The 24,507-nt window shown below is 45.4% G+C and overlaps 1 protein-coding gene across 4 annotated transcripts in view; it reads right to left on the reverse strand.

The window, feature by feature from the left end:
• Positions 1-11,144: 11,144 nt before the first annotated feature.
• The window catches only part of EPB41L4A (erythrocyte membrane protein band 4.1 like 4A), a 591,957-nt gene continuing 578,594 nt past the window's right edge, over positions 11,145-24,507 (reverse strand). For all 4 annotated transcript variants that reach the window (XM_073550667.1, XM_073550634.1, XM_073550632.1 and 1 more), the window contains 3 exons: positions 19,714-19,824; positions 11,989-12,067; positions 11,145-11,839 (listed from right to left, as the gene is read on the reverse strand). In XM_073550667.1, the coding sequence (XP_073406768.1) occupies positions 11,720-11,839; positions 11,989-12,067; positions 19,714-19,824 (310 nt within the window). In that variant the 3' untranslated portion in view covers positions 11,145-11,719. The remainder of the gene's footprint in view (positions 11,840-11,988; positions 12,068-19,713; positions 19,825-24,507) is intronic.

The raw sequence follows: 24,507 nt of genomic DNA on the forward strand, positions 1-24,507 counted from the left end.
GATATGTCTACTGAAGTGACTATTGCCTTTTTGATTTAGGATCATGGGTATAACTAAGCCATGGGAAGCTAAAAAAAATACCTTTTTATATCTGCTATTTGATGTCTTGTTACCAAGAAATTCACATAAATGAGCTGTTAAAATCTATGGACAGGACACAGATCTCCCAGAGAGTCTGCCTGCAGAGATTATTTTAAATGAAAAAGGATGTTACCAGTGTAAGGCCTGTAAATCAGAAGAGCAGACTGTCGGTCATTACATGTCTCATTAGTAGTGTCCCTTTCTCATTTAAAATAATCTCTGGAGGCAGATTCAAGGGGAGACCTGTCTTGTCTGACCTAGTGATCTTAACAGTTTGTTTACATAATAAGAAAAAAGTGGATTACTCTGGAATAAAGCAACAAATCTCTGAGCCCCTGCCCTCCATGTCATACTTCTGGAAAAAAAAATGGCGGCCACATTCACAGCGCGCACACAGAGATCTGCCAGCCTGTACCTGGCAACAGTAAGGAATTTTTCCTATTTGTTCCTTTTGATCACTGTGATAGACCTTATCACAGTAATCAAAATAAAACAAATAGTAAATCAAATCCTCTATTCTTTGGGATTAGGGTTGGAGTAAGATTTGAGAGGTTTTCGAAAATAAAAATAAAATACCTTTTGGGGTCGATTTTCTCCTGTTACCCTTGTGAAAATAAAAAAAAAAGTTTAGGTCTAAACCACACCATCCTCCAGCGCCGCGGGCAATGCTGGATGGTGTTTATATGGCTGGGGACCTCCAATAGCCGCCCAGCCTAATGGCTCTCTCCCCCTCGTGCCTGCATGCTGGCGGTTGCTTCCGCACTCTCTAGCAGTCCCGGGCACATGCAGGAAGCGATGTACACTGCCGGGAGAGAAGGCGCGACTTCACTTCCGCCCTGCGTTCCCCTGTGGAACGCACCCTCGATTTGGCGGGAAATTTGAAATTTGGATTTTTTTCTACTCAAATCGGTAGGCGCTAGATTACACCAACTGGAAGACCATATTAGGAATGCTACCCCAAGAGACCTTATAGCCTCCCTACCCCTTCTACAGAAGGCAGCGGGATTTCTGGCAAACGCCTCTGCTGAGTCAGTGCGCATTGCGACAAGATCATCAGTACTCTCAAACACTACCCGTAGGGCACTGTGGTTAAAGATGTTAAGCGGTGACATTCTATCTAAATCCAAACTGTGCTTTATTTCCTTCAAAGGCGAATACTTGTTTGGTCCTGCACTAGACAAATTACTGGAAAAAGTAAACGACAAAACGAAAAATCTACCTGAGCCAAAACCACCCAATTTAGTCCACCTCAAAACCAGCAAAACCCCCAATACAGAGGGAAATTATGTAAAACCGGACGATGGAGCCACCCAAAAGGAAGTAAAGGAAGAAATATCTTTCAGAACCCCAATTCAGATAGGTAATGATGCCAAGCAGGTAGGGGGCAGGATTTCGAGCTTCTCAAACTGGCAAGAGATAACATCAGACCAAAAAATCCTGGACTCAGAAAAGGAGTAAAAATAGAGTTTTTCTCCCCCCCCCCCACAAAGGCTAGAAGTGACACCTTCCATATTCAAGGCTTCAAGAAATTCTATATACAGAACTCCAACAGATGCTGTCCTCTGCAGTAATATCACCAGTTCTGGAAGCAGAGCAAGGCCATTACTCTCGGGTGTTTCTTTTAAAAAAAAAAAAGCCGAGTGGCAAGTACTGGGTCATCATCAACCTGAAGGAACTAAACCAACACATTGTATACCGACGTTTCAAAACGAAATCAGTAAAAACTACAATACCACTGACCGGGAAGAGCTTTGCCATGGCCACCATAGACCTCCATGATGTATACTACCATACTACCATGTACCTATCCATCCGGCCTACCGTCGATATCTGAGATTCACAGTCACCCTAGGCCAAAAAATGGGGTCTCCTGGAGGTGGACCTATTCGCAAACTGAGGGAATGCCAAAAGCAGAGCATTATTTCTCCACAGGTCCAAACGAAAACTGATCGAGGGTGGATGCCTTTGCTCGCACGTGGAGCTTCAAACTGGCCTACACATTTCCACCAATTCCATTGTTACCAAAGACTCTGCAAAAGGTCAGAACAGACAGGGTCAAAACCATCCTGATCTCCCCTCTCTGGCCAAAGAGGAGCTGGCTCGGAGCCCTGAAACTGATGAGCTCCGAAGGACCTCTGATCCTGCCGCTGGACTACGACCTACATCAAGGTCCCATTTTTCAACCCGTTCCCCACAGCCTAGGCTTGGCAGCCTGGCTTCTGAAACCACAATCCTGAGAGCCAGAGGCCTATCAGATGCTGTCATATCCACCTTACAAAAAAGTAGGAAGCAGGTCACAAATGCTATCTATTCCAAGGTATGGAAAACTTTCTCGGTGTGGCACGGATCCACTCCCATTGATCCCATTCACCCTGACATAGCAAAAATCTTAGACTTTCTACAAGATTGCTTATCTAAGGGACTAAAACCAAGTACCTTAAAGGTCCAGGTGTCGTCCCTGAGCTCCTATTTAGATCAAAACCTGGCAGAGCACCGATGGATAAGGAGGTTCATGTCAGCTGCTTCCAGAATCCGCCCAAGGAAATCCAACATAGTACTATCTTCGAATTTAAATATAGTACTGAAAGGTCTAACCATTCCACCATTTGAACACTTAGATCAGATTCAGATAGACAAACTATCCTGGAAAATGGCACTGCTTGTGGTCATTACAATGGCGAGAAGGGTGGACGAGATTCAGTCCCTATCCATCAGGGAGCCTTATTTAAGAATTCTGGACGACAGAATAATATTCCGCCTAGACCCATCTTTTTTGCCAAACGGTATCATCTAACTTCCACAGATCCTAAGAAATAGTTCTACCCTCCTTCTGTGACAACCGAAAAGATGAGAGAGAAGCAGGATTCCATTCCCTGGATGTTCCACGGGTTGTTCTCTTCTACTTGAGTCAGTCAGAACCTTGGAGGAAAGATCAGAATCTTTTTGTTCAGTATGGTGAACCAAACTGGGGAAAGAAGGCCTCCAAAAGCTCTCTGGCAAATTGGATCAAGAAAGCAATCATGGACACTTATAGGAATCAGGATCTGTCTCCTCCTGAATCCTTGAAAGCCCATTCCACTAGAGCTGTCGCCATCTCCTGGGCAGAAAGGGCCAATGCATCCATTAAGCAGATCTGCAGAGCTGCAACCTGGTCCTCGGTCCATACCTTCACTAAACCCTACAGATTAGATCTAATGTTTTTAAAAGATCTAGCCTTTGGCAGGAAAATCCTTTAGCATGTCTCCTGTGTGCTGTCATGGAGGGAATTAGAGAAAATAGAATTAAGCCCCCGTCACACATAGCGAGTTTTTGAACAGCTGACATGTGCCTCTAACAGCTAATGAATCGCGATCCACCCACTGCTCTTAGCCCGTTAAATGCTGCTGTCAATCTGACAGTGGCATTTAACTAGCATTTACCAAAAGCGAGCCGGAAATCCCGCCCATCGGTGACCCCGCGGGTAACTGATGGGTTAGCATGACAACCAGAGGTCTCCAGCAAACCTCTATGGTTGTCATAGCCGGATTGCTATGATCGCCACCCGGTGGTCGGTGCTTATAGGAAGTGGGCATCTGATCATCGCCTGTGTTTGAAAAAAATACAAATATAAAAGTTCAAATCACCTCCCTTTCGTCCCATTCAAAATAATATAAAAAAAATCAAACATACACGTTTGGTATTGCTGCATACAGAATCGCCCAATCTATCAAGCTATAAAAAGAATTAATCTGATCGCTTAATGACGTTGCGAAAAAAAAGTGAAAACCCCAGAATTATGTTTTTTTGGTTGCTGCAACATTGCATTAAAATGCAACAACAGGTGATCAAAAAATCGTATCTGCACCAAAATGGTATCATTAAAAACGTCAGCTCGGCACACATAAAATAAGCCCCAGACCACGAAAAATAGAGACGCTACGGGTCTTGGAAAATGACGCAATATATATATATTTTTTTTTTTTTACAAAATTTTGGATTTTTTTTTCACCACTTAAAGGACCTAGACATGTTTGGTGTCTATGAATTCGCAATGACCTGGAGAAATCATATTAGCAGGTCAGTTTTAGGATTTGGTGAACATGGTAAAAAAAAAAAATTCAAAAAACAGTTGTTGAATTGCACTTTTTTTGTAATATCACCACACTTGGAATTTTCTTTCCCGTTTTCTAGTACACGATATGGTAAAACCAATGGTGTTATTCAAAAGTACAACTTGTCCCGCAAAAAACAAGCCCTCACATGGCCATAGTGATGGAAAAATAAAAAAAGTTATGGCTCTGGGAAGAAGGGGAGCGAAAAACAAATGCAAAAACAAAAAAGGCCTCCGTCGTGAAGGGGTTAATTGGTTTATGTTCTGGCCATGGAAAGTATAAGTTTGTGAAAAACAGAGGTTTGAATGACATCCCACTTATGCGTCTGCTCATGCAAACTTTGACGCACATTAAGGAGCAGGCGTCTGCAGCCGAGGAGGATGAGGAAGAGGAGGGAAGCCTTGATGACAGTCAGCCATTGTCTGCTCCGGGACCTCTCCTGGACGAGGTGGAGGAAGAAGAGGAGGAGGATGATGATGGGGATGATTATTTAGGGGAGGATGCTTCTCGTGGGGCAAGAGAAAATGTTGGCGTGGCAAGGGCTGGTACAGGGTTTGTGCGTGACTGGAGGGATGTGGATTTGCCAGAAAGTGCTCCTCCACCTAGCACTCGCAGTGCATCATTGACACCTTGGACATTGGCCCACATGTCAGATTATGCCTTGCAGATCCTAAAAAGGGACCCCCGCATTGCCAAAATGATGAACGATGACGACTACTGGTTGGCCAGCATCCTGGATCCACGCTATAAAGGCAAATTCCAAAACATCATGCCACAGGAGAACCTTGACCCAATATTGGTTAACAAACAAGCAACTCTGGTAAACCGTTTGTTTGAGGCATTCCCAGCACACAGCAGCGGTGATGGTTCTCCAACGAGCCGTAGGGGGCAACATGGAAGAGGTGTTCGTGGTGCACACATCAGAAGTGGCGTTGAAGACGGGTTTCATGACCATGTTGTGGACTGATTTTTCAAGTCCCGCTCACACGACTGGTAATACTGCATCGATTGAAAATGACAGGAGACAGCAGTTGTCAACTATGGTTACAAACTACTTCTCGTCCCATATCGATGTTCTCCCTCACAGGTCATTCCCCTTTGACGATCGGGCCTCTAAACTGGACGCCTGGCCTGAATTGGCACAATATGCCTTACAGGAGCTCGCTTGCCGGCGTACTATGAGGGGCCCAGTGCCAGTACCGACGCCCACGAGTGGCCCCTCTTGCTTGGGCAGGGCCCCAGTATTTGCAATATTTACCTCTCTCCCTGCTCCTCTGCTGTGTAGTCTGGGCTGTCAAATCCTTCCCTGGGACTGCCACTACAAATTTGGTGAACTGATAGATGATGGTTAAGACGTAGCTATGCCCTGTCCTGCTGGCCGGGCTCTAGCTTCAGATGATCAATGGCTTCCATTTCTTATGGACGTCGACTCACAATGAGATGCAGTGGTGGTTTATCATCGGCTTTCACAGTTTTCCTACTCACAGACGTGTCACATTCCTGCCCTCCTTTTTAAATGTGCCCTCTCATGCCAATCCAATAGAATCGCCTACAGCCTGTGGCTTCTGTCTTTTGCACTCCAAAGTTACCTGACAGATCATGATAGGCAGTGAAGACCATGTCTACATCTCTCCCTGTGATCAAAATTTGATGGAGATGAGTAACGGTGATGGGATCAACGGTACTGCGATACAGCAACCCTTTCTTCACAAAGAACTGTTTTCGCTGTCTCCACACACAAAGTAATTGAGGGTCAGCATCGCCTCTGAGAATTCTCCCGGGAGTTTTTCCCATGATTAGTAATTCCTAAATTTCTACAATCACTCAACTTTATGTCTGTACTTTTATCCATCTCGTTTCCTCTTGTGGAGAGTCTAGACTGTCTTACTGAGACAGAAATATATATGAAGATTTAAAAATACCTCAACAGTGTATACTGGTGTACGCTTCAAAAACATTTCCTTTTTTCTACTTTTTAGATTGTTGTCTAATCCATACTGAGGCTTTGTCGGACTCCGGAAATAAACATGGAGATTTTAAATGTTTAAACTATGGTATATATATACCTGTTATCCGGTGATACTGTACCCTTTCTCAACTTTCTGCAATCTTGTCGAATTCATACTGTGCCTGAGACCGTCTGAGTCTGCCTCCTGATTACAGATGAGTGGTGTTTGAGTGGAACTGTTGGCCAAGTTCAAATTCTAGCTGTTTTGGGCGGTGTTTTATCCGTTCGTCGAACTACAACACTTTGATTAAAATTCAGCTGTTCAATTTTCCGTTCGAGAACGTTTCGTTAAAAGCATATCTTTTTTTCACATTAATAATGGTTTTCAATGATAATAGACAGTTTTAGGGCATAGTAGCGGTGTCTGATAGCCAGCGGTGTAGTACACCTGTGAAGGAGCAACACCGTGTGTTTCTAATAATTTTTTACCGCATATTGTCCTGAAAATCCTTTTGGGCCTAGTAACTGTGTCTGCTACTCATAAGAGGAGCCCACCCGTGAACCGAGCTATGCCGCCTGTTTATGAAACAACCAGTTTTTGACTGCATTTACACCACTTAATACTTTGGGCCTAGTAACTGTGTATGCTACTCAGCAGAGTTGGCCACCCGTGAACCAAGCTATGCCGCCTGTTTATGTAAGAACTGTGTGCTACTCAGCAGAGGAGCCCAGCTGTTAAGCAAGCTACAGCACCTGTGGTTTGGACACTTAATTTTTTAACATTCTTTCTGGAATGCCGTTTAGGCCTAATTCCGGAATTACGGTTGACCTGCACTTACTGGGAAATGCTTGTTCGCGGGGAAGAATTGTAATCCCAGATCCCCATCACTAACGGGGTTCAGCGTGTTATCCGCACCTGTAAGCGATCCACGCTGGTCCTTTCATTGTAGCACGCGTGCAGCCCCGGACATGTAAGGGCACGACAGACCTGTTATTGGCCGATCTCGCATGCCAGAGCCTCGCGTGTCCCTCTAGTAAGCTGGACGCGGGGGCATTCCTGAGTCTCGTTCGTTAACGGAATTAAGCTTGCAAGCTGTGCAGCTTTTTTGTGGATGGCATGGTTTAGGTTGCCTGTGTTGAGTCCAATTAAGCCACAGGCTCCACTCCTAGTTGCGCCCTTCTGGTTATTCCTTTAAGGTTCAGCTTAAGGTTCAGCTTTGCAACCATACTGCCCCCGGAAACCACTTTTCCTGACAGTGACATTCTAGTCAAAGAGCGCGATAACATCACGACTGTACGCCCTCTGCCTAAACAGTCCAAGTGCAGAGAGATGGAAGATGGGGACGACGAGGAGTCCAGAGTACAGGGATTCCCTAGCGAGGAGACTTATTTGTTTTAAAGGTTGGGAGAAATTTTTGGAGAGCACGATACTCTGGAGAATGATATCTGGGGCCCACCATACACTGGAGCATTCCAAAGGTGGACATCAGTCACTGGAGCAGCAACTACAGGGCCCATTATACACTGGAGCATTAGAAATGGGGCCAATTATATATGGAGCATTATTTGGGCCCATAAGAGACTGGAGCTTCATCCATGGTGAACAACATATACTGTAGCATTATGTGGAGCTCATCATATACTGTATGGAACATTATATGGGACCAATGATTCTGTATGGAGAAATACCGTATTTTTCCGACCATAAGACGCACTTTTTTCCCCCAAAATTTTGGGGGAAAGTGGGGGGTGCGTCTTATGGTCGCAATACACGGTCTAACCTGGTGGCTGGTGGCAGCGGGCGGGGCTCTGCGGTGCGGTGGTGGCAGCGGGCGGCGCTCTGCGGTGCGGTGGTGGCAGCGGGCTGTGCACCGGTGCAGGGGCGGCTGCTCCGCCGGCATTTCTTCGCAGCCCGGAGGCCCCCGCAGTTCCCTTGCTGGCCGCCGCCATGTTGCGGTGGCCTACGGGAGCATGGACGCCGGGAAGATGGCCGCCGGTCCGGGGACGGCGCATGCGCAGCTTCAGATCTCGTCCCGAGATCTCGGGGGACGAGATCTCGTTGCCGAGATTTGAATCTAGTCCCCCGAGATCTCGGGACGAGATCTGATCCCGCGCATGCGCCGTCCCCGGACCGGCGGCCATCTTTCCGGCGTCCATCCTCCCAGAGGCCACCGCAACATGGCGGCGGCCAGCAAGGGAACTGGCGGGGGCCTCCGGGCTGCGAAGAAATGCCGGCGGAGCCGCGGCCCCTGCACCGGAGCACAGCCCGCTGCCACCACCGCAGAGCCCACCTGCCCCAGCCCTGCTGCCCCTGCCCCAGCACTGCTGCCACCACCGCAGAGCCCACCTGCCCCAGCACAGCTGCCCCTGCCTCAGCACTGCTGCCCCAGCACTGCTGCCCCAGCACAGCTGCCACCACCGCAGAGCCCACCTGCCCCAGCCCCAGCTGCCCCAGCACAGCTGCCCCAGCCCCAGCACAGCTGCCCCTGCCTCAGCACAGCTGCCCCAGCCCCAGCACAGCTGCCCCAGCACAGCTTCCCCTGCCCCAGCACAGCTGCCCCTACCCCAGCACAACCAACCTGCCCCAGCACAGAGTCGCCACCGCACGAGCCTGGACCACTGAATGACCCCTGTGACTACTCTACCTGTGCCGGATCCCTTCCCAGGTAAGCTGAATTCGGACTGTAAGACGGACCCCCATTTGACACATTATTTTTTTCCCCCTATTTTCCTACTGAAAATTGGGGTGCGTCTTATGGTCCGGTGCGTCTTATAGTCCGAAAAATGCGGTATATGGGCCTCATTACTCTGTATGGCGCACTATGCGGTGGCCATAATACTATATGGAGGAATATACTGTCTGTTTTTGGCGCTATTGGAGAATTTAAAATGGATATCAGTCATGTGATGTAAGAAGTGAAGTATTTTTCATTGTACTATACCGCTATTTCTCTGCCGTATCAGAGGATCATGAATTGTGGCATGTGATAAAGGAGCCCAGTGACACTCTTTGGCCCTGGGCCCACGAAAATCTGGAGCCAGCACTACCCCCCCCCCCACAACTTTAGCCAAATAACCCCCAGTTTTCAACTATTATTATAAAGTAAATTAAGGTTGGCAAGCTTAAGGAATAAGAATTGATGTTTTTGGCATTAAAATGGGCACTCTAGGTGTGTTTCCTGTCCTCCACTCACTGCCGACTTTTCTTCCCCATTGACTTACATTGGATTTCGTGTTTCAGTCGGACTTCGATTTTTCACAATAGTCGGCCGATTTCGTTCAACCCGTGATGTAAAAATGTACATGTAATGTTAAAATTTACCTGTAATGTTTGCTGAGATAATAAAATACCTCCAGTAAAAAGAGTTCCCTCAAAAATACAATACACGTGTGTTTGTGGCGTTGGCGCATAAAGATACAAATAAAACAAGATATAGTGCAAACAAAATACAAGTTTTATTTTACAAAATTTCACAAAAAAGATGGGTTAAGGTCAGGGGTGATTAGGTTTTGCATCGGGGTTTACATGAGGGTGAGATGGGGTGGACCTTGGGGGTGTGGAGGATTGGGTGGTAGCTGATGAAGGGGTTACAGGGGAAGGGGCAACAAAATGAAGGATTTGATCAGGGATGGCAGTGGAGACATTGGGGATAGATGACAAAGTGGAATCACGGGAATCGATAGACAAACTGGAAGGTACAGAAAGACACAAGGGAAGGTAGTCACTATGGCTACGATCGGGCTACCGCGATGAAGTCGCAGGATGCCGATTTGAAGGCAGAGGGTGCTCTCGTTCCTCCGCCTGCCTCCTGAATGTTGTGATCGCGCTTGATCGCAGCATTTAGGGACTTAACAGCCAGGGGCGGTGATGACATCACTCCTGGATGTTTAGTGCTGGAGTTCAGCCACTGCACTGTGATAATGCTGTGTTCAGTCAATCAGATTGACTGACCGACCACAGCAATCTGGGTGAGGAGACAGATGGCACCTCTTCCAGTGCCTCTCAGGTGTCAGTGACAGCAGTCGGCACTGAACTGTCTCTTTACACGCAGGAACAGTTCAAAGTCATGACGGACGTAGCCTGTCCTGGTGCGGGAACTGACACCCGATCATGACGTGCTAAGTCGATCATTAGGCGTAAAGGGGTTAAACCATTCCCAACCAGGCGATTTTCTGTTTTTGGACTTTAGATTTTTCTTCCCTCTTCTTCAAATGGTCACAACTTTTAATTTTCTGTCAACATTGCCATATGATTGCTTGTTTTTGCAGAATGAATTGACATGTAGTTTTGAACTTTATTATTTATTTTTAGAGCACCATTGATTCAATGGGGCTGTACATGAGGAAGGACTACACACAAGACACAAACAGTTAATATTTTCGAGTCGACGTGGCTGCATGTTTTGTGGCTGTTCAACAGCCGCAACACATGCATGGATTGCTTAACAAACAGGCTATCCATGCATGTGTTGCGGCTGCCGTACAGCCGCAAGACATGCAGCCGCAGCAACTCGAACGTACAGTAGTATTCGAGCACACCAAAGATGCTTTATTAGCACACGAGTGTGCTTGGATAACCCGTTAACAGAGCACGCTCGCATATCACTACTTGTGTGGCCTTAGAAAGAGGAAAACATTCCATATATTTAAATAAAAATGAATAAGACACACTAGAGCCCCCTATAAGGTTATATATTTAAATAAAAATGAATAAGACACACTAGAGCCCCCTATAAGGTTATATATTTAAATAAAAATGAATAAGACACAATAGCACCCCCTATAAGGCTAATGACAGAATCACCTAGCTCCTGTCAGGGCAGCCAGCACTGTGTAATAGTCTGTCAAAATCTTTATCTTATTCATTCCATATACATGTACTTAGATTATGGCTCAGATCTGGTGAGTACTTGGCTTTGACCTGTGCCAGGCATTTGATATCCCTACTGTAGAAGACATTGCTCTTGCTGCTGCTGTTTTCTTGGAAAAATATGGTTCCACATCTGGAGAATAAATACAAGTAGTTTTTTTTGTTTGTTTTTTTAAGATTTTATTCTTAAATACTTTAAAATTTTAATACTGCAAGAATAAAATAAATTCAAAAATTCCTCAAAATAAAAAAAAACAATTTACAAATAATGTTTCACTTGATATACAAGCATCTATAGGCCAAATGCCTTTGATCAACTAGAATCTAAGATTGTGCCAAACAAGTAGGTGTAACGTCAAATATTTCAACATTCCGGCAGCTAGAAGTGATTGGCTTTCGTCATCACAGACCACATAAAACGTATACAGGGTTCGTAACAATGGCATAGGAGCAGCATCTTTCATGTGGCGGTCACTGTAACATTGGCGGCTGATGTAGGAGACACAAGCGTTGTTCAGGTTTTCCTAGAACAGTTTAGAGTTAGGTGTCCACACCTTTGGTCACATAACGCACAGGTAATAACTTTGCCATTATGATCACTATGGTGTAGGCTCCAGCGATAACAAGGGCTGAAGAGATTTTCCATTTAGTCTGACATGGAATTGTAATTTATGGGGGTTCTTGGTCCATACATCATCCTAACATAAGTACTACCATTTCCCACTGTTGTCAGGTTTCGGAGGTAAGGCGTGAGGTCTGTGCTGTTTTGATGTTTTTCAGACTGTGCTTTCCATCCCTGCCATGAGACACTCCGACTTCAGTCAGGCTATCCTTGGACCCGTTCCGTCTCTGGAACCAAAGTTAAAATTAATAGGTCAAATGTTTCTATATGGAGGTTACCACAACTGGTAAAATTAGACATCGTCAACATTGATTGCTTTTATGCACTATTAAAAAAAAATCTCCAAATAATAATTACGGTGTGAATCATAAAATACCTGTGAAGGAGGTCCAGTGACACAATGGGTATCCGAGGCTCGTGTTACAATCAAGGGAGGCACAAGATCAGTTTTCGCACTAAAAGAAATATACATGTATCACCGGCTTAAGAAAAATGAAGAACATGCTGGAGAACCCCACTAACATCCACAGAAGGGCTCTGTCAGACATCTGTGATCACTGGTCCAATCTTGGATCGCAATGCACAGACAGGTAAGCGAGCCTCCCGACCTAAGCATGGAAGTCTCATAGAAACATATAAAGTGGTCACGCTTCGGTCGGAAGATGCACGGTCAGGCCTACATAACGATCCGAGATCTAAATGATTATCATGGACATCTGAAAGAGCCCTAAAGAAGAGCCCATCTGAAATTAATCTTTCAGCACAAAATTACTGTTGAATCCAAGCCCAGGTACTCGGTGAACCCATAGAGGTGAAAAATAGTTCCATGCGCTTTCCCAGATATTTGTTTTCCATCTATTTCCACTCTCCTCTCCTGTAAAGCCAGGAATGTCAATCAAGAAAAAGAGGATACCGATAGAAAACAAACAGGTGGGAAGATGCATTGCACTGCTCAGTCATGTAAAGGGTTTCAGCAATCATTGTGTGCTATCAGACTCCTTGTAAGTGTTGGATTTAAGAAAATCTAAATAAAGCTAAATGATTTTCCAATCTAAGTCTTGATGCTGCAATCAATATTGTGTTCTGGTCATTTCACCAATTACGCGTGTTAACTCTTTTGTGACCTGTCCTGTTTTGACGTTAAAGGGGTTTTCTGATTTCAGAAAAACCTGTCCCCTGGCTGCACTTTGTTTAAAAACAACAAAACATTATTTGCTATCCCTGGGACCAGCATTGCATCTCACATGCTTCTCCCAATCTCTGCTATGGTTTGCAGTACTGCCGCCACATCTACAGCGTTGCGGCCAATGACCTAGGTCAGCAGCTCCTCCCGAGTTGTCGGCATAGGCCGCTCAGAGATGCGGAGATCAGTTATTGGCCACAGTCAACGTGATATTAGTGCTGCAGGCAATATCAGACATTAGTAAGCAGTGGTGAGTAAAGAATTTTTTTTTCCTAAATATGGCTTTGTGAGAGCACAACCCTGGCGACCTTTCTACGTTTCCAAAACTAATTTCATCCATGTCCACCAGTGCAAAGTGAATGAACAAATAAGAAATCTAAATCAAATCAATATTGGTGTGATCGCCCTTTACCTTCAAAACAACATCAAAGCATCAATTCATCTAGGTAACTTGCACACAGTTTTTGAAGGAACTCGGCAGGGAGATTCTCCAAACATCTTTTAAAATTAAACTCCGATCATCTGTGGATTTAGGCTTGCAAAAATCCTTCTGTTTTTTTTCATGTAATCCTAGACAAACTCGATGATATTGAGATCAGGGTTCTGTGGGGCCATATCATTTTCAGGACTCCTTGTTATTTTTTACACTGAAGATGGTGCTTAATGACATTGGCTGCATGTTTGGGGTCATTATTCTGCTGCAGAATAAATTTAATGCCAGTCACATGCCTCCCAGATAGTATTGCATGATGGATAAGAATCTAACTATATGTTTCAAATGCATCCTTAAACTTGCAAAGAACCCCCAACATGCTTCCCTGTGTCCTGCAGACACTCATTACTGTATCGCTTTTTAGTCCTTTGGTGAACAAACGGCTTTCTGTTACAGCTACAGTTTGTGATAAAGTGTTTGCTCCTTCCTGATTTCCTATTCTATTTCATGTTTGTCATACTTAAATGCTTCAGAGATCACCAAACAAATTTAAATATTAGACAAAATATAACACAAGTAAACACAAGATGCAACTGTTTAATAAAGGTCTTTATTATTTAGGGAACAAGAAATCCAAACCTACAGGGTCTGTGTGAAAAAATAATTGCCCCCCCAAAACAAATTAACTATGGTTTATCACATATTTGGAAAGCAGAGTTCAAATTCCCTAGCCACAACCAGGCCTGATTACTGACACACCTTTTCTCAATCAAGAAATCACTTCAATAGGATCTGCCTGACAAAGTGAAGTAGACCAAAAGCTAGACATTATGTTACGATCCAAAGAAATTCTGTAACAAATTAAAAACAAAGTAATTGAGATTTATCAGTCTGGAAAAGGTTATAAAGCCATTTCTACAGCTTTCAGAATTCAGCAAATCACATTGAGAGCCATTATGCACAAATGGAGAAAACACGGACCAGTGGTAAACTTTCCCAGGAGTGGTCGGCCGACCAAAATTAAACCAAGAACACAGCGATGACTCATCAAAGAGGTAACAAAAGACCCCACAACAACATCTAAAGAACTGAAAGCCTCACTTGCCTCAGTTAAGGTCAGTGTTCATGACTCTCCCATAATAATCAGACTTGGCAAAAATGGCCTGCTTGGTAGAGTTCAAAGACGAAAACTGCTGAACAATAAGAACAAAGGCTCGTCTCAGTTTTGCTAGACAATATCTCGATGATCCTCAACACTTTTGGGAGAATAGACTGTGGACTGATGAGACAAAAGTTGAATTATTTGGAAGGTGCAATCACTTTTTCACACAGGGCCTTGTAGTTTGGGATTTCTTTTTCCCTTAATAATCATTTAAAAACTGCATTTTGTCTTTACTTGTGTTATCTTTCTATAATATTTAAATTTGTTTGGTAATTTAAATCATTTAAATGCAGCAAACATACAAAAGAATAGGAAATCAGTAAGGGGAAACCACTTTTTGACACAACTGTAAAGATTTCTCATTTTGACTCACTAGTCCAGAGCACCTGCTGTAATTTTTCTGCACCCCAGTTACCAAGTTTCTGCGCACAGTTAAGTTATTTGGCTTTGTTTCCATGTTGAAGTTATGGTTTTGCCTGGAATTTTTTACATGAAGACCACTTCTGGACAGACTTTTACAGCAGATGGGTGTAGCTGGATCTCACTGGTTGCTTCCAGTTCTGAGCTGATGGCACTGCTGGATACCTTCCCATTTCCATGGGATACATGGTGTGTCTTTCATCTGCTGCACTACATTTCCTTGGCTGACCACTGCATATACAGTCTTCAACCGTCCCCATTTCTTGGTGTTCTCAGTGCTGAGAATGCGGAAACTTACCCATCATGCAATATCCTCAGGGAGGCTTCTAATTGTCTCCAAATTTATTTTGCAGCATGACAATGACCCCAAACGTACAGCCAATGTCAATAATAATAATAATCTTTATTTATATAGAGCCAACATATTCCGCAGCGCTTTACAGTTTAACAGTTTCAAAACACAAGTCATAAGTAACAACGTTAACAATACAGTAATTAAAGTAAAATAAGACGACCCTGCTCGTGAGAGCTTACAATCTACAATGAGGTGGGGGAGATACAAAGTACAGGTGTGTATTTACAATGATGTATTTACATTGATGGTCCAGCCATCTTGAGAAGGTGGGGGACAGAGATAGTGAATGGGCTACATACTCACACTTGCACATAAAGTGACTGATTAGTGAACGTGATAGGCTGCTCTGAATAGATGTGTTTTGAGAGAGCGCCTAAAACTGTGCAAATTGTGGATAGTCCTAATTTCTTGGGGTAGAGCACTCCAGAGGATTGGCGCAGCGTGGGAGAAGTCTTGGAGTTGGGAGTGTAGAGGTTAGTCGAAAGTCTTTTGCAGAGCACAGCGGTCGGCTAGGCCGATAGACAGAAATGAGGGAAGAGATGTAGGGGGGTGCTGCACTGTGGAGAGCTTTGTGGGTGAGAACAAGTACTTTGAATTGGACCCTATAATGAATGGGCAGCCAATGTAAGGACTGGCGAAGAGCGGACGCATCCGAGTACCGATTAGCCAGGTAGATGACCCTGGCTGCTGCATTAAGTATGGACTGGAGAGGGGAAAGTCGAGTAGCGGGGAGGCCAATTAATAAAGCGTTGCAGTAATCCAGGCGGGAGTGGATCAATGCTACAGTGAGGGTTTTTGTTGTTTCCATGGTGATAAAAGGGCAAATTCTGGAGATGTTCTTTAGGTGTAGGCGGCAAGAGCGGGCAAGACATTGTATATGGGATGTGAAGGAGAGGTTGGTGTCAAACATAACACCCAGACAGCGTGCCTGCTGCCATGGTGTTATTATGGTGCCACCCACGGAGAGGGAAATGTCAGATTTAGGGAGGTTAGTAGATGGCGGGAGCAGAAGAAGTTCAGTTTTTGAGAAGTTAAGTTTCAGATACAGAGCGGACATGACTTTGGAGACTGCGAACAGACAGTCACTAGCGTTCTGTAGTACAGCGGGGGTAAGGTCGGGGGATGACGTATATAGTTGTGTATCATCAGCATAAAGATGGTACTGAAAGCCAAATCTGCTGATGGTCTGTCCAATTGGGGCCGTGTAGAGAGAGAAGAGAAGGGGGCCAAGGAATGAGCCCTGAGGTACCCCGACAGCGACAGGAAGAGGAGATGACGTGGAGCTAGCGAACAAAACACTGAAGGAGCGGTCAGAGAGATAGGAAGAGAACCAGGAGAGAGCAGTGTCCTTAATGCCTAGTGACTGGAGCCTATAGAGTAGGAGACGGTGGTCAACAGTGTCACAAGCTGCAGAAAGGTCGAGAAGAATGAGCAGAGAGTGTTCACCGATACATTTTGTTGTCAGAAGGTCATTCGTCACTTTGATGAGTGCAGTTTCAGTCAAATGTAGGGGTCGGAAGCCAGACTGCGAAGGGTCTAGGAGGGAGTGAGTGGAGAGGTAACGGGTAAGGCGGGAGTAGACTAGGCGCTCCAAAAGTTTAGAGATGAAGGGGAGATTAGAGACTGGTCTGTAGTTGTTTGTGCAGGATGGGTCGAGAGCAGGTTTCTTTATTAATGGAGTAATGATAGAGTGTTTGAAGGAGGATGAGAAAATGCCCGAGGAAAGGGAGAGATTAAAGATTGTAGTTAGGTGAGTTGTGATGACTGGAGAGAGAGACTGGAGGAGTTGTGAGGGAATGGGGTCGGTAGTGCATGTAGTTGGGCAAGAAGAAGAGAGGAGTCTGGAGACTTCTTCTTCTGTGATGGGATCAAATATGGAATGTGAGCCAGGGGAGATGCAGGAAGGCATGGGAGTCACAGCACTTGGTGGTTGGGAGCGGATTTCCTGACGGATATTATATATTTTCTCTATAAAATGGGAGGCCAGGTGATTTGCACAAATGTCTGAGATAGGAGCTTGTGCTTTTGGCCTGAGGAGGGAGTGAAAGGTGTCAAAAAGTTTCTTGGGGTTGTTGGCTAGTGAGGAGATCAGGGTGGTGAAGTAGGTCTGTTTGGCGAGGTGAAGGGCAGAGTTGTAGGTTCTTAGCATAAATTTGAAGTGGATGAAGTCTTCTGGTGTGCGGGTTTTTCTCCATCGGCGTTCAGCACTCCTAGAGCATCTTTAGAGAAATTGTGTCAATAAGGACAAAAAAAAAAGTCCTGGAAGTGGTTATATGGCCCCCACATCATTAAGTCTGTTTGGGATTACATGAAGAGAAGGAAGGATTTGAACAAGCCGCATCTATTGAAGATCTGTGGTTAGATCTCCAAGATGTTTGGAACATCATATTTGGTGAGTTCCTTCAAAAGCAGCATGCAAGAGTACCTAGAAGGATTGATGTTGTTTTGAAAGCAAAAAGCAGTCACACAGATACATAGATATCACATATTTGTGTGTATGTGTATATATATATATATATATATATATATATATATATATACATACATACACACATAACATATACATACACACATACATACACAAAAGTGTGCGATATCTATATATTTATATCTATATATTTCAAATCTCTATAATGGGAAAAAGGGAGTGCATCTTATAATTCAAATATGCCTTACTGGCTGCAGTGGAGCAGGGTTCCAGGGTCATTGCTGGGAGAGGCAAGAGTGGAGCGATGCTGCGGGCCTCAGCCTGGGTGGAAGGAGTGTTCGGAGGTGTGAAGCTGCGGGTGTTCGGTGGTTAGAGGGCTCCGCCGACATTTTGTGAAAGCCCAGAGCCCCTGCACTTCCATGGTTTACATTGCGGTGGACTCCAGGAAAATGACCGCCGGGGGCGGTGTACCCACAGATGGAAATCTTGGCACCAAGATTTTGGGAAACCACCGAACACCCGCAGCGTCGCACCTCCGAACACCCCTTCTTCCCAGCCTGAGGTCTGCAGCATCGCCCCACTCTTTCTTCCATCAGCAGCGACCCTGGGACCCTGCTTTACTGCAGCTGTCACCCCCGGTAAGCAGCAAGATGCGCCATTTTCTTACAGTTTTTTCATCTTAATTTTTTCCCCAGAATTCGGTTTGCATCTCAATCTGCAAAATACGGTTTATTATCGTCCCCCTTGGCTTATACACGAGTCATTGTCCCAGAAGAGGGAGGCGGAGCAGTGGAGCAGCGGGTCACAGGAGGCAGAGACAGCGGCTGCAGCTAACTCCTGTGCCCACTGCTAAAGAGAAATGAATATTCACTGCACTGACAATGAATATTCATTTCTCTTATAGTGCGCAGTTACAGACGCAGCCGCTGGCTTCCAACAGCAGCCTGCTATCACGGATGCGTGCTACTTAAGAGTTATGAATATTCACCTCTCCACTCCCATAGGCGTGCAGAGAGGTGAATATTCATTCCCTTAATGTGTGGGGACACCCGATGGCTCGGCCGGAAGAGCTGCTACCACCGGAACAAGATGCTGCGAGGGCAAGCAGGGAAGGCAAGTAAGATGTTTTATGCCTTTCTCATGGGGGCCATGCATGCAAGGATAGAGATAACGAGCCATGCAAACAAGGATAGGGATAAGGTGCCATGCAAAGATGGGGATAAGGAGCCAAGCAGACAAGGATGGGGATAAGGAGCCATGCAGACAAGGATGGGGATAAGGAGCCATGCAGACAAGGATGGGAATTAAGAGCCATGCAGACAAGGATGGGGATAAGGAGCCATGCAGACAAGGATGGGGATAAGGAGCCATGCAGACAAGGATGGGGATAAGGAGCCATGCAGATAAGGATGGGGATAAGGAGCCATGCAGACAAGAATGGGGATAAGGAGCCATGCAGACAAGGAAGGGAATAAGGAGCTATGAAGACAAGGATGGGAATAAGGAGCCATGCAGACAAGGATGGGGATGAGGAACCATGGACAATGCTTATACTCGAGTCAATAAGCTTACACAGTTTTCCATGGTAAAATTAGGTGCGTCGGCTTATACTCGGGTCGGCTTAAACACAAATATATACAGTATGCAAAAAAAAAAATAAGAAGGCAGCACAGAATAGGTATATAAAAAAGTGATTAAACTTAATTTGCCATGTGTGTTAAAAATGCTTTTTTTGCACAAGTGTCAAATTAAGTTTCTTCACCTTTTTCAGTATTCCTACAGTGTGCTTATATTATTTGGTTACTGGGCTGTATTTGGTCTTTGCTTGTGCTCCCTCATGTTTTGTTTATAACACACACAGTGAAGCAGCACAAGCAAATACAATATGTGTGTGTATGTATAAAATGTATACACACCCATGCACAGTAGACGATACAACCCAAGCCTCTTTAGTTGGAATTACTATAGGTATATATTTTATTTAGATCTTTTTTCTATAATAAAATTACTCTCGATATTTCTAAATTTTTCATGAATAAGAGTACTATGGATATTTATAAACTTATTTTGTGCTGGCTACTCACTGCCAGCTTAATAACATTGGTGATTTCCGGACTTACTTGACTTCAGACAGAACTGATCTTTCACCATCAGAACACTGAGATTTCCTGTACTGACGAAAGCTTCGTGGGGAGTGAGAGTGCCGGATACGTATGGGGTCACCTTGAGTCCTGGATAAACCAAATGGTGGTTATATACAGTACAACGATCATACTTACATTATCTATAGGTCAGAAGTAATGCATCCTGTAAGGGTGGCAGGGATGGAACTAGGAAGGGCTGGGCCCTAGAGCAATCTTTTGAATTGCTGCTCTGCTCACGCCCCCACAACACTAAATATCACCTTTATGCCTCATTCAGACGTTATTTTTTTGTTTGTTTGGCGAAGTGCTAGGGCTTTGTCCTGAGGGAGAATTACCAACCCTCGTGAAGTGTCGAAGATCTTCCCTAAAAAGGAAATCCTCTGAGCTGAAACAGGGGATGATTTCTTCAGGTTGACCAACCACCCTAAGTGGAAAAGAGTATCTAGCGTGACGTTGACACTCTCCTCGCATGCCGGAAATGAAGGGCCCTTGACCAAGAGGTCATCTAAGTAAGGTAAAACGACTATGCCCAGGGAGTGCAGGATGGCCATGATGACCGCCATGACCTTTGTGAACACTCTGGGGGCAGTGGCTAGCCCGAAGGGCAGTGCTGCGAACTGGAAATGTAGGCCGTTGATGGCGAAGCGTAGAAATCTTTGATGCGGAGGGAAAATGAGGATGTGTAGGTAGGCGTCTTGGATGTCGATATAGGCCAAATATTCTCCCCGCCCCATGGCAGATATGACTGAACGGAGAGACTCCATCCGGAAATGTCTGATCCTGATAAATCTGTTCAGGAGCTTCAGGTCCAGAATGGGCATGACAATTCCGTCCTTTTTGGGGACCGTGAACAGGTTGGAGTAGAAACCCTGAAATATCTTGTTCTCCAGTACGGGAACAACAACTCCGTTGTGCTGGAGCAATTTGATGGCCTTGAGCAAATCCCTTGCCCACTTTGGGAGCACGGGAAAGAAAAAACCATCTTGGGAGGTACTTGACAAATTCTACCTTGTACCCCGAGGACACCAGCTCTCTTACGCATGTGTCGTGTGTGATGTGAGCCAGACGTGGCGAAACCAAAGTAGGCAACCGCCTACTTTGCTGGTGTCGCCTGGAAATTGCCTCGAGTCATTTGGCTGAAGATCTCTGGGACCTAGGACCCCTTGACCTGGCTGGGGGTACGCATTCTCTCCAATGGGTTAGCTCTATATGAGACTTGACGATCCCTGTCCTGGTTGGGACGACCTGAAGCGGCGGGATTGATCACTGCAGCCCACCTGGGGTTGTGAAAGGACCGGAAACATGCCTGAAGCTGGTGACGAAAACGGCTGTTTGACCCTTTGCTGAGGGAGAAAACTGCTCTTTACCCCTGTGGAGTCAGAGAAGAGCTGATCTAACTTCTCTCCGAATAGGCAGCCGCTCTGATAAGGCAAAGAAGTCAAGGATTTCTTGGAGGTTGAGTCTGCCCGCCATGTCCTCAACCATAGAGCCCTCCTAATGGAGATTGCATTTGCGGCAGGCTCTGTCCAATGATTCTGACCAAGAAATCATGGCCTTGGCTACCCAAGTTGCCGTGAACGAGGGAGAGAGTGCTGAACCTGATGCCTCAAACACTGAGCGAGCCAAGCTCTCCATGAGACGTCAGTGGGATCTTTGATAGAGGAACCACTAGGTATGGATAACAGGGTTTTAGAGGCCAAGCGTGACACAGGTGGATCTACCGTTGAGGATTCTGCCCATTTTTTACGGAGATCAGGGGCGAACGGGTATCTCGCCTCGAGCGCCTTCTGGCCTGAGAAACACTTGTCTGGCCGTTCCCTGTGTCGTTGCAGTATGTCCTCAAACTCTGGGTGAGAGCCAAATACTCTATGAGGCCACTTGACTCGCTTAAATGACACCTTGTGACCTAAGGACAAGGTGGAATCATCTTCAATCCCAAGAGTCTGGTTGACAGCCTCAATGAGGCTGTCAACTGTTTCCTGGTACCCTGGAGTATCTAAATCAAGCGGCTCGTCCGAGTCGTAATCTGAGCTTTGCTTGTTATCGACTACTGGTGAAGGCGAGCGAGACAGAGCTCATGGATGCCGAGGCACCGGATGGACTGGGAGACGCTGTGTGGGTTCGTTTCCCCTGCGTCTGCCTGGAGTGAGAGCGGCCCCTACAGGCCGGAGGCTCCTGTGAGGTGGAGGACCCCTCTAAGACAGGCGAGCCACTGTCCCTGCCCCTATCTGGGGCTCGAAGGGACTCGATTGCTCTAGTAAGTAACGCCATAGACTGCGACAGAGATAGAGCCCATTCCGGGAGACTTGGTACACTGGTCCCCTCACCGTCCTGGAAGTGCAGAGCGCTGCTCCCGATTCAAAATGCGCACCTCAGCTGCGGGCGGGCCGCCGGAAGAAGGAGTCCTGGGGGCGGTACTTGTGTGATTCTCCAATTCTGGGGCGGATGATGGCTGATATTTTTAGGCAGGGAAGGGCCCAATAACTAAGGACCTTCCCAGCATGATAATATCAGCTCATAGCTGTCTTATTTACTTTTGCTGATTTCATAAAATAGGGGGGAACTCAAATCATTTTTTTTCATTTGGATGTGTATGGATCAAAGTTGGTATGGTACCAATATTAACATACAGTTATGGTCGAAAGTGTTGGCACCCTTGAAATTGTTCCAGAAAATGAAGAATCATATTTTTAGGATTATAAGAAGCACCCCAAATTTTGCAGAGAAAAATAGGAAATTTTTTTTATTTTTTTTTTTTATAAAATGGTGGTGCTTCTTATAATCCATGCGTCTTATTGCTTATCTAGGGTGGTGGCTGTGCCTGCAGTGAAGTGGGGTCCCAGGGTCACTGCTGGAGGAGGCGAGAGTGTAGCATTGCTGCAGGCTGAGATAAGAGGGTATTCGGATGTGCGGCGCGCCACTACGGGTGTCCGATGCTGCTGCGGAGCTCTGCCAACATTTTGTGAAAGGCCAGAGCCCCCCCAGTTCCATGGTTTCCTATGCGGTGGACTCCGGGAAAATGGCTGCCAGGGGCGGCGCATGCGCAGATGGAGATCTCGGCACCAAGATCTCAGGAGATGTGTCCAGTGCAGCAGCAGCACCGGACACCCGCAGCGGCGCTCCGCACATCCGAACACCCACTCATCCCAGCCTGCAGCAACGTCCTGAAGTAGCGACCCTGGGACCCTGCTCCACCATGGCCAGTAAGGTATATCCGTATTATAAATTTGGGGGGAAAAAGTGTGTGTTATAATCTTATTTTCTCCCAGAAAATTAATATACACGTTTTGTTATAAACATGTGTATTTCCTTTCTGTGTATTGGAACAACACAAAAAAACAGCGAAAAAAAGGCAAATTAGACATAATTTCACACAAAACCCCCAAAATGGGCCAGACAAAATTGTTACGATGCTTAACTTAATATTTAGTTGCGCATCCTTTAGAAAAATATCTGCAATCAATCGCTTCCTATAACCATCAACAAGCATTTAACAACTCAACTGGATTTTTAGGGCCAGTCTTCTTTTGCAAACTGCTCCAGGTCTCTCATATTTGAAGAGTGCCTTCTGTCAACAGCAATTTTATGATCCCTCCACTGATGTTCAATAGATATAGATCCAGACTCATCGCTGGCCATTTCAGAACTCTCCAGCACTTTGTTTCTATCCATTTCTGGGTGCTTCTTGAAGTATGTTTGGGGTCATTGTCCTGCTGGAAGACCCATGACCTAGGATGCAAACCTAGCTTTCTGAGACTGGGCACTACATTGCAACCACAAATCCTATGGGGTCAAGGCACTCAGTGCCACAGGATGCAAAACAACCCCAAAACATCTTTGAACCTACCATATTTGAATGTAGGTACTATGTTATTTTCTTTGTAGGCCTTATTACATTTTCGGTTAGCAGTAGATTGATGAAAGACACTTTCTCAGAAGGATTACGGCTTAGGCTAGTTTCACACTAGCATTTTTTTGCGCTGCGTTTTTGCGCAGTGCAAACGCATACAAAAATGCATCATGCGTTTTGTATGCGTTTGCTGCTTTTTTGCGCATGTGTTGTAACCATTTTTTAGCCATTTTTACTCTTAAAATGCATGCATTTTTAAATGCAGACGTGCGCATATCCATGCGCATATCTGCGTTCCCATAGACTGTAATGTGTTTTTTTGCGCATTCCGTGCGCATGCGTTTTTTTGAGACAGGTCGGACGGACCAAAAATGCAACAGGTAGCGTCCGGCGCGCCTGGGCGCACACTACAAAAAAACGCATGCGCACGTAAAACACGTGCAAACGCTAGACCATGCGCCCCCAGGTTAAAGATAGGGGAAAAGGACACATGCGCATGTATGCGCAAAAACGCAGAGCAAAAAAACACTAGTATGAAACCAGCCTTACATACATTTTGGCAAACTGAAGTCTAGCTTTTTAATGTCTCTGCGTTAGCAGAAGGATCCTCCTTGGACTCCTGCTATAGCGTTTCAGTTCATTCACATGTTGACGGATAGTTTGCGTTGACAGTGGTGAACCCCGAGCCTGCAGGACAGCTTGAATTTCTATGAAATTTGATTGGGACTGCTTACCACCATCCTGATTATCCTGCATTGCAACCTTTCATCAATTTTTCTCTGCCGTCCACGGCCAGGGTGATTAGCTCCAGTGGCATGGGTTGTAAACTTCTTGATTATGTTCTGCATCATGGTCACAGGTACATCAAGATCTCTGGAGATAGACTTGTAACCTTGAGATTGTTGCTATTTTTCAACAAT

This window comes from Dendrobates tinctorius, unplaced genomic scaffold, assembly GCF_039654945.1.
Source record: "Dendrobates tinctorius isolate UK_male_01 unplaced genomic scaffold, ASM3965494v1 ptg000003l, whole genome shotgun sequence".
Taxonomy (NCBI): domain Eukaryota; kingdom Metazoa; phylum Chordata; class Amphibia; order Anura; family Dendrobatidae; genus Dendrobates; species Dendrobates tinctorius.